Source organism: Phascolarctos cinereus, unplaced genomic scaffold, assembly GCF_003287225.1.
Source record: "Phascolarctos cinereus isolate Bilbo 61053 unplaced genomic scaffold, phaCin_HiC Scaffold_5;HRSCAF=322, whole genome shotgun sequence".
Taxonomy (NCBI): domain Eukaryota; kingdom Metazoa; phylum Chordata; class Mammalia; order Diprotodontia; family Phascolarctidae; genus Phascolarctos; species Phascolarctos cinereus.
This window is the reverse complement of record NW_027555958.1, coordinates 118,419,208-118,432,890: the sequence shown is the minus strand read 5'-3', so window position 1 is coordinate 118,432,890 and position 13,683 is coordinate 118,419,208. Positions and strand designations below refer to the sequence as shown.

The 13,683-nt window shown below is 39.0% G+C and overlaps 1 protein-coding gene across 3 annotated transcripts in view; it reads right to left on the bottom strand.

Moving 5' to 3' along the window:
• The window catches only part of IL20RA (interleukin 20 receptor subunit alpha), a 53,894-nt gene that overhangs the window by 16,368 nt on the left and 23,843 nt on the right, over window positions 1-13,683 (bottom strand). Inside the window, exons 1-2 of one of the 3 annotated variants that reach the window (XM_020987156.2) lie at window positions 2,038-2,137; window positions 1,577-1,712 (exon numbers count right to left, since the gene is read on the bottom strand). In XM_020987156.2, coding sequence (XP_020842815.1) covers window positions 1,577-1,653 — 77 coding nt within the window. In that variant the 5' untranslated portion in view covers window positions 1,654-1,712; window positions 2,038-2,137. Of the gene's footprint in view, window positions 1-1,576; window positions 1,713-2,037; window positions 2,138-13,683 lie in introns of those variants that run through there. The other 2 variants (XM_020987154.2, XM_020987157.2) reach the window with 2 other exon arrangements.

The window sequence follows — 13,683 nt, the reverse complement described above, 5'->3', positions numbered from 1 at the left end:
ATAATTCCCCCAGTTAGTAATGACTACTCCTACCCCACCTACTCAGGTTAGAGTTCTAGACACCCATCATAGGCACTTGGGAACTATCACTTTGTATTGCAGTTCATCAGGTACATGTTGTGTCCCCCAGTAGGCTGGCAGCTCCATTAGGTCAGCAGTCATGTCTTAGCTCAACTTACCCACACAGTCTCCTCTAGGGACTTACAATTAACAAATGGTGGTTCAGTTGATTTGAATGGCAATGTAACATCACTGCTTGCCAGAGTCTGGTGACTTTTTGCCCAATTCTATTGTTGCTTGCCTTAAAATGTTTTCACATGGATTTGCAACATGCACAGACACATAAGTACTCCTTTATAGTAGATAAATCTGCAAGTTTTTTTTTTAGTTGTGCAATCAAAACTGTATTTGCTCGTATAAATCATGCTTGAGATTATCCTCTCCCCATTCCCAGCCCTCCAATCACATTAACATCTAAGGATCAGAATAAGCCCTATACCCCCACCTAAAGGAGAATTTTGTAGAGAATAGATACTAAGGAATAAATTCAAATATGAATCCAAGAACTCATTTTATATTTCTAAATCACCAATTAAGAAATTTCTAAATCAATAAGAAAAGGTCAACTAGGTAGAGGTTCCATTTTAATCATAGGAGTACTTTAAGCCTATATTTCTCTTTAATGTGCTCATTTAAAAATGATGTTTTTCATTATATCTCAGAGTCATTTTTGGATATCCCCTAACATCAAAAGCTTCCCCTGGTAACAAAGAAAAGCATTAAGTAAAACTACCAACCCAGTAATCTTGGCTGACAGTGAGTATGACATTTTGTACCTATATTCCTTCACCTCTACTACCTAATGGAGGAGGTGAATTTCTTCACCACTTCACTGGGGCCAAGGGTAATAAATATCATTATTCAGCAAATTAGGAAGGGCAGATTTTGCTGCTCAGGATTTTGCACCAAATTTAATATGGCATAAGAATATTTGGAATGCCATTAAGCTACTTCTGCCCATGAATAAGTTTCATGATGGGTGGATTTTCCTGTTCACTTGTGAAGGATAGAAATTTTGTCCATCCTTTTCCACTTAAATATTTGTCCCTTGACTAGGACCAATGCTACTTATCTAATGGAAAAAAACCAAAACATTTTATTACTTTAACTTAAAAATACTTTGCTTTTATTTAGTCATTTCCAACTCTTTGTGACTCCATTTGGGGTTTTCTTGACAAAGATACTGGAGTGGTTTGGCATTTTCTTGTTCCACTCATTTTACAGATGAGGAATTGAGGCAAATAGGGTTAAGTGACTTGTCTAGGGTCACACAGCTAGTAAATGTCTGAGAGGGGATTTGAACTCAGGAAGATTCCTGAATCCAGGTCCTGCTGCCTACCCACTGTGCCATCTAGTTGCCCTAACATAAAAATATATCAGAATTTAATGAACCACTTAACTTCACTTCACTTAAGACTCATCATTTCACGCTATGAGAGGTTTCTCTTCATTTACATCACAAGAATCCTTGTTCAAAGATGGTAAAAATGAAAAATCAAACAAACAGAAAACTTACATTAGATACTGCACAGTATAAACAACGTCAGTTCCTCTTAGACCCTCTGGTGAATTCCACTGTAGGACATTCTTCATGTTTACAGATGAGAAAGTGACATTGATTGGTTTAGGTAAACCACTACTGATACAAGGTGCTGAAAAAGGAATAAAAAGGAAGCAAACAGAGAAAGAAAAATATTTATTACTTATTAAATTGGAGGATGTGTGTTTAAAATACAAAACAACAAAGTTCTATAACAACTTAAAAAAACTAATCATCTGATTTTTACTAAAAGGGTATGATGATGGATATTATAATATACATATTACAATAGACAATCAGTGATAAGTAAGCTGATTTGTTCAAATGGTTTAGTCTTGCCAATATCATACTAGAGGATTTAATGAATCAATGTCATACACTGCAGAGCAATTAGCTACTATTTTAGTATAATAATGGAGTGTCTAAATACCACATACCTAGATTATAAAAGAGGAAGAAGGACCATCTTGGAATGAAAAATTAAAAACATAAGTTTTAATTCTAATATCAAGTGTGATACAATCTAATGAAAGGAAAAATTTAAATTTCATTTGTGATCAAAGCACTGAGTAATAGCATTACTGTGGGAAGAACATGTCCTGTCATGACTGCCCACACATCCTCCTTGACAAGAGGCTAGGAAATATCACAGTACAGGGAGTCAAAAAGTCTTTCAATGCAGCCATTGAGGGTGGTGTAGACCTAGATAAAAACCTACTTGGTTCATGTGTGCTAATAATGGTAGTAATAGTAACTGAAATTTATATAGCACTTCTAAGTTTGGAAAACCCTTTACATACATCATCTAATTATAGCCACACTATAGTCCTATGAGGTAGGCATTATAGGTCTCATCATTGTTATTTTTATAGATGATGAAACTGAGGCTTAGACTATTTTTATGACTTCTCCATAGGGTTTGACTTTCATGCCTCCTCTGGTACGGAGGTGCTCTGGGCTCTTGAAGGTGATGCCAGAAGATCATAAAGATAATAGAACTAGAGCTGGAAAGGAGTTTAAAGGTCATCTAGTCTAACTCCCTCATTTTACAGATGAAGAAGCGGAGGCCCAGAAAAGTTAACAACAACAAGTAGCACTTATGCTGTGCTTTAAGATTTGGAAAGCACTTTACACGTGTTATTTCATTTGATCCTCACTACAATTCTGTGAGGTAGTTAGTAAGCTCTGACAGGTTCTATCATGCTAGAAAAATCTCTAGCATGGCCCCCAGCAACAGAATGAGACTGTTTTTCTTGGCTAATCCTAGCTGAAAGCAGGGTGCCTCGTTACCTCTAAATACAGAGAGACCAGTATGCTGGCCACGTGGTTATTTCTTTGGCCAGAGCAATCTATGAAATAAACAAAAATACAAAATGGCCCCCATTCCTGTGGGGCCTTTTTCCCTGATGGTGGGAGAGTGACAGAAAAGGTGGTAAAGAACGTTAAGAATCACAATGTTTAGATGATCTACAAATTTTAGATAAGTTGTTGGTCTTATAAACATGAAATCCATGGCCAATAATCAATGAGTAGATGAGGAGCAGTCATATCAATCTTGACAGTCCCACTGTAAACAAAACCAAAGAAGGAAGAAAATTGCAGCTAAATAGAAGGATGGTTCACATCCTTGGAGAGATAAAGATGGAATTGGTGGAGCTGTTATTGCATGCCTAATGGCAATAAGAAATGTGATTTCAGGGCTTATTTGTACTCTTCATGATAGGCATTTGCAAAACAACCACCATGAGAGTGACTGTAGTTTATGTATCAATACATCAGTTGAAGAGGTAGAGAAATTATTGAAGAACTTGATAAGATCTTCCAAACAAAATCAATATAAACTGAAGCACTATGGCATCCAGAGGGAGAGATAGCAGGTGGTGGTGTGTGCTGAGATAGTTAAGTCATCTCCAATGTCTTAACCACCACCTTCCCTCAGACCCCAGTGGAAACAGCCCAGAACTCTAAACACAAAAGCACTGGAAATAGTGGTATCCTCCAAACCACTAGCCCTGCTTTCACTCCAGGTCCCAGAAACCATCCAGGAAATTTTCTCTTGTGGAGATGTGAACTGGTAATTGCTTCTGCCTCCTCTTTAAACTCTGCTCCTGAAAAGAGGAAAGAAGAAAAGAAAGAAAACAAGAGGAAAGAAAGTTCTCGCCACCAAAGTCCTTGGCACTATCAAATAGTTCAATATCAGAAATGGATGTGGTTTTTATCAATGGAAATAACATTAAAGAAGATGCATTACCATTTGCTTTACCACTGCATTCTAAGGACCATAGGCCTTCCCAACTAACTTGCAGCTGAAACCTCCTATATGTTTTGTCCCCTTAATAGAGGTGATCTCCTTGAGATCAGGGTCTGTCTTGTTTTACTATTTGTATCCCCAGCACTTAGCTCAATGCTTTATAAATAAGTCCATTTTAATCAATGTTTTTGCCATCATTTTCCTTCCTTCCTCCCTCCCTCCCTCCAAGTGGTTAGTTATGGGAAGTGAAAGAAAAGTGAAACAATCTCTGTCTTCAAGAAGTTTACATTCTATCAAGAGAAACAACATGTAGGTATAAAACTAATTCAAAATATATTTAAAATAAATACAAAGTAATTTGGGTGGGGAGGCACTGGTAGTTCCAGCAGATTAAAAAAACCAAATTTCATGAATAAAGTGATGCTTGAACTGGGTCTTGAAGGAATCTAGGGATTCCAAGAGGTAGAGGAGAATTGGAGTTTGATGGAGGACAATAAGCTAGCGAATAGCATGTGTGATTTGGGCTCATCATCTTATAATTGCGGCATGTAAAAGGTGCACGGACTAAGGAAACAAAGGCTAAAACTTCTGAACATATCAATTTATTAGGCAATGCATGCCAATTGCCTAACAAATCAGGATCTGACCTCCTCAGCTTAAGGGAAGAGTGAACAGGTGCAATTCCCTGATATCAGAAAAAAAGAGGCGTCCCACTCCATCCAACTGCGTTTTTTAGTCAAGCGAACATAGAAACAATAACTGATTGAGCAAGTTTGGAACTAGTTTTCAGATAACACATGAGTTGCTTGAGATGTATAATTGTGAGAAAATTCCTAGCATCCATCTTCAGATCTGGTCATCATAACCTAGGTCCTTAGTTAAGGATCTCTAAGCAGCAAGTACAGCTGGTATAACTTCCAGTCACATAGGGCTAGGTTCAAGCAATTCAATGAAGTCCTCTCATGATTTCCACAATTAAATAAAGTTTTCTCACAATACAGAAATTGGACTAGATTTATAATTGAATGGAAAGAGAACTGAGCTAGCTCTAGAACTGAGTCTCAAGATGGAGTCAGTGTGGTTCACTCAGTTCCCACAATCAACCACTTGCTGTCCTAATCCCCTCAGAGCAACTCTTCCTAGAGGATCCCTGAATTTAGGAATAGAAATCATCTGCATCCAGGCCAGATCTTTAGGACTCCTTTTGTTGTTGTCCAGTCATTTTTTTCAGTCGTGTCCAACTCTTTGTGACCCCTTGGGGTTTTCTTGGCAAAGATACTGGAGTGGCATGCCATTTCCTTCTCTTCCCACTCCTATATAATCTATATAATTGCAAGCCACACTACTTGGAGTGCTGGACTCACTGTGAAGAACTCAATTCACAGCCTGCCTTTTGCACTTTACCATGAATATAATACTCAGATATTCAACTGGTTCTATGATCTCCATTTGGCTATTCTCTCCAAAGATGCAGATCACAACTCATCCATGCCTGTTCGCCCTATTTAACTTTCATCCATGTCCTTCCTTAAGTTCACCAGAGGGAATCCATCCAATGTGTTGTGCTGGAGGCTTTCCTCATTTTCCTCTGATATCAAGAAGACATGAGTGTCCCTGTGTCATCACTTAACTTCCCCACATGACCAACCTATCTTCTCTTCCTATCACACATTTCCTTTATGACATCTTTTACTGCCATTCTTCTTTAAAGTTCTTCATTAACTGTATATTTAAGCCTATTCACACTCACCATGTGCCTCTGTATTGCCCTCTTTGTAATATTTATTTTTAGTTCTTTTGGAGAATGTGTATCACTACCACATAGCACTACCAGCAGAATGTTAATATAAAGAAGATGAACATTTATTTCCATGGGAAGCATAAAGATGCTTCTCAATTTCCCAAAGGCACTCCAGCCCTCTTCCTCTAGCTCAACTCTGGATTCAACTTATCCATTTGCATTATCTGTTTTAGAAGAGTTTATCTGTTGTTGTTATTTAGTCATTTCAGACTCTTTGTGACCCCATTTGGGGTTTTCTCAGCAAAGATACTAGAATAGTTTGCCATTTTCTTCTCCAGCTCATTTTATAGATGAGGAACTGAGGCCAACAGGGTTAAATGACTTGCCCAGGGTCACACAGCTAGTACGTCTCTAAGGCAAGATTTGAACTCAGGAAGATGAATCTTCCTGGCGCCAGGCCCACTGTGCCACCTAGCTGCTCCAGAGTTTATCTGCTCAATCGCAAACCATAATCTGGGCAGCAAACATTCTTTATTCACTTGGTCTTTCCAATGTGGAAACTTGAGTGGTTATGAATTACTTCCAGGAGGCTCTGCAGTGTTTTGGGGCTCAATGCCATCAGGAAAATATCATCTGCAAACAGAAACCACTGGAGGAGCTCACCATCCATAGGGAATCTCTCTTCAACTTGGATTTTTACCTGGATCTCCTCCAGCACAGTGGCAAAATCACTTTGGAGATCATCTCTCTCTCTCTCTCTCTCTCTCTCTCTCTCTCTCCCCCCCCCCTCTTCCTTTCATGCCTCACCTGATGTTTACGATTAGAGATTCATTAAACAGTGTTATTTCTGTTGTCATAGCTTTCAAGAAACTGAAATTACTGTATAGTTGGGGGACACCTTGTTGAAAAAGAGGTTATACAATGGCATTTTGTTGCACCATGTTGAATGTTATTTTTTACAATTCACTAATAATAAACATAGTGGGCTCTTATGTTCTCTCTATTTTTAATCAGTTGTGAAATAGTAAAAATATAGTCCATTGTTGAATATCACTTGTAAAAGACTGCTTATTCCCTACTAATATCCTTATCATTAAGCATTGAGGTGGTAATGTGGATAAAGCACTTTGCCTGGAATCAGGAAGACCTGAGTTCAAATCTAGCCTCAGACACTTGCTAGCTGTGTGACCTTAGGCAAGTCACTCAACCCTGTTTGCCTCAGTTCCTCATCTGTAAAATGAGCTGGAGAAGGAAATGGCAAACCACTCCAGGATCTTTGCCCACAAAACCCTAATGGGGGTCATGAAGAGTTGGACACCATGACTGAAACAGCTGAACAATAACAACACGTGAATTTGAAAATTACATAAATATATTTGTTTCAGATATGATTTTGCAATTATTTAATTTATTCACATTTCTGTATACTTGATGTGAAATGTATCTTCTCTTCTGATCCAGGTAAATGCTGAATTGAAATTTCCAGGAATTTAAAACATCCTATTTAGATAGTAGAATGTAAGCTTCTTGAGGGCAGGAACTGTTAAATTTTAACCTTTTTATCCCCAGGGCTTGTTAGATTGAATTTGGTTAGCTTTAAACAAACAAACAAAAAAAGGATATTTTAAGGAAGAAACTGAAGAGTGCCTAAGCTTAAGGATTATATTTTTTGAATTTGAAAAATTTGGAGATAACAAAGCTTGTGCTTCTGAACTCTGAAACCTATTGCTCTTCCAACAGAAGAGACACGGCAGCATAGCTTTCTCTGCCATCAAAAGCAGTGGGACAATGAGGAAACAAAATTGGCTGACGTTATTCTAGAGCACCAACAATGTCTGTGGTTTAATCTGGCTTTTGCTTTGTGCTTCCTTAAAGGCCTTCCAGCAAAGGTACCCCAGATGCATAGGAGCTGATCTCTGTCAAGCTTCAGTGCTTCTTGATCAGCCAAGAAAATTCATTACCAACTAGAAAAGGTAAAAACTGTAATTTTCTTGTTATTTTTTTGGGGGGATGGCTTCTACTTTAAGTAGGATCTTAATGTATATCACAATCCTCAATAAGACTCTATGATAGTTAGGAAACCTGAAATAACAGAAATACAGTACTATCCCTGCCCCTCATGCCCTCTTCCTCCCCAAAAATTAAACAACAAGAAGAAAAAATTCTATCTTCTCTTCCAAGTTATCTAAAAAAAAATTATAGTTCTTACTTATACTATATTAACACGAAATAACCATCTTTTTAGGCAGCTAGGTGGCTCAGGGGATAGAGTGCTGGACCTGGAGTCGGGAAGACTCATCTTCCTGTGTTTAAATCTGGCCTCAGACATTTATTAGCTGTGTGACCCTGAGCAAGTCACTTAATCCTGTTTGCCTCAGTTTCCTCATCTGTAAAATGAGCTGGAGAAGGAAATGGCAAACCACTCCAGTATCTCTGCCAAGAAAGCCCCAAATGAGATCACAGAGAGTCAGGCATGACTGAAAAACAACTTAACAAATAACTATCTTTCAAATATTTTTATTTTATGTCAAATCGGAAAACTAAAAACTCAAAAAGAAACATTTAAAATTGAATAATCATTTAAATATAGTGTTAAGGTGGTAGTAGTTTTTTTAGGGTGGGGGGGAAGAGATTTTAAAAGCTACGTTTGTGAGTATACTCCCTTGGTTTCAGAAAGGCAAAAAACAATCAGTAGAAACAGTACTTTAAAAAACTCCAATAATAGTTGCACTGTATTTTTTGGAGGGTGGGGAGTGGGGAGGTGGTGGAAGGAAGCAGAGGAGATATGGCAGTTTGACTACAATAAAAAAAAAGAAACTTCTTAAAGCCTGATTTAATTTTCCCATTTTCACTTTCTGAAATGAATCGCACATTTATATGACCTTGTGGCAAGTAGTAGTTATAACTGCCCTGGAACCTCATCTCACCAATGAATGGAACTGCAAACTTGGGAGAAGACTTCTAAAGCTGAAAGTAGGTCAGACATTAGGCCCAGATATCTTACTTCTTTGGTCAAGACTAGGGGAATTGCCCAAAATGAAATTTATGATAGAGTCAGCTGATATTTTACCTACCTGTGATGGAAGGAAATTGAACTATCAGATATTAAGTCTTCTCTCTCCCCAACTTCCCTATTACTGCCTAGGGCACCACTATCCTCCTGGTTACCCAGGCTCTCCACTTTGTTATTCTCGACTCTTCGTTCCACTCACCCCACATATCCAATCTGTTGCCAAGTCTTATCTTTTCTACCTTTACAACATCTTCAATACATGTCCCCTTCTCTTCCCTCACATAGCCACAACAACTCTGATGTAAGCCTTCATCACCTCCTGCCCATACAATTGCAATTGCCTTCTGGTTAGTTTCCCTGTCTTCTTCTCTCCCTACTCCCAATCCACCTTTCTCTAAGTTGCCAAAGTGATTTTCCCATACCGATCTGACCATGTTGACAATCCCCCTCCCTTTCAACTCAATAAGCTCCAGTAATTCCCTATTACTTCCAGGATCAAATATATAAAAAACTCTTTTTGGCTCTTTAAAAGGCCTTTACAATCTGGTCTCTTCCAACTTTTCCAGTTTTCTTACACTTTACTCCTCTCCACATAATCTACAATTCAGCGGCATTGGCCTTTTTTGCTATTCTTCACATACATCACTCCATCTCTTAATTGTTGCTTTTCAACGGCTGCCTTCCTTGCCTGGAACGCTCTCTTTCCTCACCTCTGCTACCTGGCTCCCTTCAAGTCTCAGCTCAAACCCCACTTTCTTCAAGGGAAAATTCCCAATTACTCTGCGCCATCCCACCGCAAATGCCTCCCCTTAAGGATTGCCTCCCTTTCACATTGAACAGGGTGTCCCAAAAATGTTAGTGTTGTTTTAAGCTATACCATTAGTGGCTAGGAAAGTATGCAATGCAATGGCTTCATGTTATTATAATCATGTTATATCTTGTATGTTCATAGTTGTTTTCATCTTGTCTCCCTGTTAAAATATGAGCTCTTTGAGGGCAGGGACTGCATTTTTTATCTTTATCTGTCTACCTAGCACTTATTACAGTGTCTAGCACACAGTAAGCACTTAATAAACGCTAGTTGACTGACTGACTGATTCCTGGGAACGAAAACTTCATGCATCAAAACTTTGCTCATCGGGGGGCAGCTAAGTGGCACAGTGGACAGAGCACCAGCCCTGAAGTGAGGAGGATCTGAGTTCAAATCCAGCCTCAGACCAAATACTTGACATTTACTAGCTGTGTGACTCTGGGCAAGTCACTTAACCCCAATTGCCTAAAACAAACAAACAAAAGGAAAACAACAACAAAAAAACCCCTTTGCTTATTTCAGTGGACAAACTCCTGATTTATTGAGCCCTATACCATCCTCATTCCCATGACTCATAGGGCTTAGAGGCAGAGCTGGATGAGAGCGTAGAGATCATTTACTCCAAATTCTTCATTTTATAGATGAGTAAACAAAAGCCCAGAGGAGTTGGGACCAGATCTTGCTGGTGTTCCTATGATTTACAAGGAATCCGTTGGGTTTGATCTAAGGTAATTTCTGTTTTTTCAGTGAAGGATATTTCCAAGAATTCCCTCACTTGAGGTATACTTTCCTGCAGAATAAAACTGGTTTTACAATGTAAATTTTACATTTAATTTTAAAATAAGACCTTAGAGTTCTAGTCCAGGAATTCTTAACCTGCTAGGCCATCCTAGCATCCCCAACAGAACCCCAAGAGGACCATGGATAGATTTCAGAAAAGCCATGACCTTAGATGGGAAAAATTACATCTTTATTTTAATATAATTAGTTTCCTTTTCTTTAGATAGAGTACTGAACCTGGAGGAGGGAAGGCCTGAGTTTAACTAGCCTCAGATGCTTACTAACAGCTGTATGACCCTGGACAAGTCACCTGACCGTCATATGTTTCAGTTTCCTCAACTGCAAAATGGGGATAATAGCACCTACCACCCAGGGTTGTTGTGGAGATGAGATAATATTTGTAAAGCACTTTGCAAACCATAAAGCCCTATACAAATGTTAGCTGCTGCTGCTGCTACTATAATTAATTACATTTATTTTAGTTTATATACTTACAACATTGGTCCCTAGGCTTCACCTAACTGCCAAAAGGGTTTATGACACAAAAAATAGCTAAGAACCTCTGAGAATTCAACCTACTTGATACATGAAGTCTGTATCTATAAGATTCTACCTCTTTTTGAATATTTTCAGTGATAGAAAAATCACTACCTTATATCTTCCTACTCAAGTTTTGGATGGTTCTAATGATTGAGAACTTCTTACATTGAGCCAAAAAACTTTTATGCACTTTTGCCATTTGAATCTGGATAGGAAAAAATCAAATCTCACTTTCAGATGGTAGTCTGAAATCAATGATCAAGTCCCTTCACATGATATTATCTCCATGTAAAACAATACCAATTCATACAGCATGATTTCAAGTCTCTTCACCATCCTGATTATCCTCTTCTGGATATGCTGTAGTGTGCTGAAGATGACCCCTAACGTGGATCCCCAGACTAACATATTACTTTAAGTGTGGCTTAAGCACAGTAGTACTATTGCTTCCCTTGTTAAGAACACTCCATTTCTATAAATGTAGCCTAAAATCACATGACCTTTTTGGCCAGTTACATCATACTGTTAACTTATACTAAGCTAGGGGGGCGGAGCCAAGATGGCAGAGTGAAAGCAGTTACTTGCTTGAGCTCTCCCCCAAAACGCTCCAAATACCCCTCTAAACAAATTCTAAAGCAGCAGAACCCACAAAAAGACAGAGGAAAACAAATTTCCATCCCAAGACAGCCTGGATGGTTGATTGGAAAGGCATATCTTGCCGGGCAGGGAGAGGAGCTCAGTTAGGCGGGGGGCATGCAGGCCGCAGCGAACCTGGAGCAGGCCTTAGAGGACTGAATCATGGCAGCTGTGGCGATTTCCAGACTCCTCAATCCATGAATGCCAAAGACAACTTAGAAGGTCAGTGGGAAAAGTCTGTTTTTTCAGTGAGAGAAGAGCTAGGTCAGAGCCAGTTCCAGAGCGCAGAGCACAGAGCGTGGGAGACGGGGTGGTGGCTGAGGCCTGAGCTTCCGGCCCACTGACTGAGGGGGAATTGAGTGGCTGATCAGAGGGGGATTGCAAGGATCTCTTTGCTGGGTGCTGAGGCAGGAATCTCTTGCTTTGCCCGTGCTTGGATCTGGGTCACAGTTCTGGGTGGCGGTCCTGGGGTGAGGAGGAGTGCTGGCGCAGTGGAGCTTGTAGTGGTGGTGGAGAGGAAACCCTCCTCACAGTTCCAAGAGAGAAAAGACTGCTTGTGGCTAGTCACTCAAAGACCACAGCACAGGCCAGGAAAGGGAGTAAACACCTCGACCCTTATCATACCACCTTGGAAGAACTGCAAATTTGCAGGTCCCTGCAAGTATCTCTGAAAACAGCTATACAAACCCCTGAAGCTTGGGACAGTACATGCTCCACATTGGAAGCAGACTTTTACCTTAACAAAGAGTTTAAAACTCAAGTAGTTGGCTGGATCATGAGCAAACCTCGCAAAAAGAGTCAGACTATATTATCTTACTTTGGTGACAAAGAAGATCAAAACATACAACCAGAAGAAGACAACAAAGTCAAAGCTCCTACATCCAAAGCCTCCAAGAAAAATATGAATCAGTCCCAGGCCTTGGAAGAGCTCAAAAGGGATTTTGAGAAGCAAGTAAGAGAAGTAGAGGAAAAACTGGGAAGAGAAATGAAAGTGATGCAAGAAAATCATGAAAAACAAGTCAACAGCTTGCTAAAGGAGACCCAAAAAAATACTGAAGAAAATAACACCTTAAAAAATAGCCTAACCCAAATGGCAAAAGAGGTCCAAAAAGCCAATGAGGAGAAGAATGCCCTAAAAAGAAAAATTGGCCAAATGGAAAAGGAAGTCCAAAAGATTACTGAAGAAAATACTTCCTTAAAAATTAGAATAGAGCAATTGGAAGCTAGTGACTTTATGAGAAATCAAGACACTGTAAAACAAATCCAAAAGAATGAAAAATTAGAAAACAATGTGAAATATCTCATTGGAAAAACAACTGACCTGGAAAATAGATCCAGGAGAGAGAATTTAAAAATTATTGGACTATCTGAAAGCCATGATCAAAAAAAGAGCCTAGACATCATCTTTCAAGAAATTATCAAGGAAAACTGCCCTGATATTTTAGAACCAGAGGGCAAAATAGAAATTGAAAGAATCCACCGATCTCCTCCTGAAAGAGATCCCCAAAGGAAAACTCCTAGGAATATTGTAGCCAAATTCCAGAGTTCCCAGGTCAAGGAGAAAATATTACAAGCTGCCAGAAAGAAACAATTCAAGTATCGTGGAAACACAATCAGGATAACACAAGATTTAGCAGCTTCTACATTAAGGGACTGCAGGGCATGGAATATAATATTCCAGAGGGCAAAGGAGATAGGATTACAACCAAGAATCACCTACCCAGCAAAACTGAGTATAATCCTTCAGGGGAAAAAATGGTCATTCAGTGAAATAGAGGACTTTCAAGCATTCTTGATGAAAAGACCAGAGCTGAATAGAAAATTTGACTTTCAAATACAAGACTCAAGTGGAACATGAAGAGGTAAACAGGAAAGAGAAATCATAAGAGACTTATTAAGGTTGAACTGTTTACATTCCTGCATGGAAAGATGATATTTATAACTCATGAGACCTTTGTCAGTATTAGGGTAGTGGAGGGAAAAATTATATGTATGTATAGATAGATAGATAGTAGATAGATAGATAGATAGATAGATAGAAGATAGATAGATAGATAGATAGATAGATAGATAGATAGATAGATAGATAGATAGATAGATGGCACAGGGTGAGTTGAAGATGAAGGGGTGATATCTGGAGAATAAAATTAAGGGGTGAGAGAGGATTATACTAGGAGAAGGAGAAAGGGAGAGGTAGAATGGGTAATTATCTCACAAAACAGACAAGAAAAGGTTCTTACAGTGGAGGGGAAACAGGGGAAGGTGAGAGGAATGAGGAATCTTATTCTCATAGGATTTGGCTTAAGGAGGG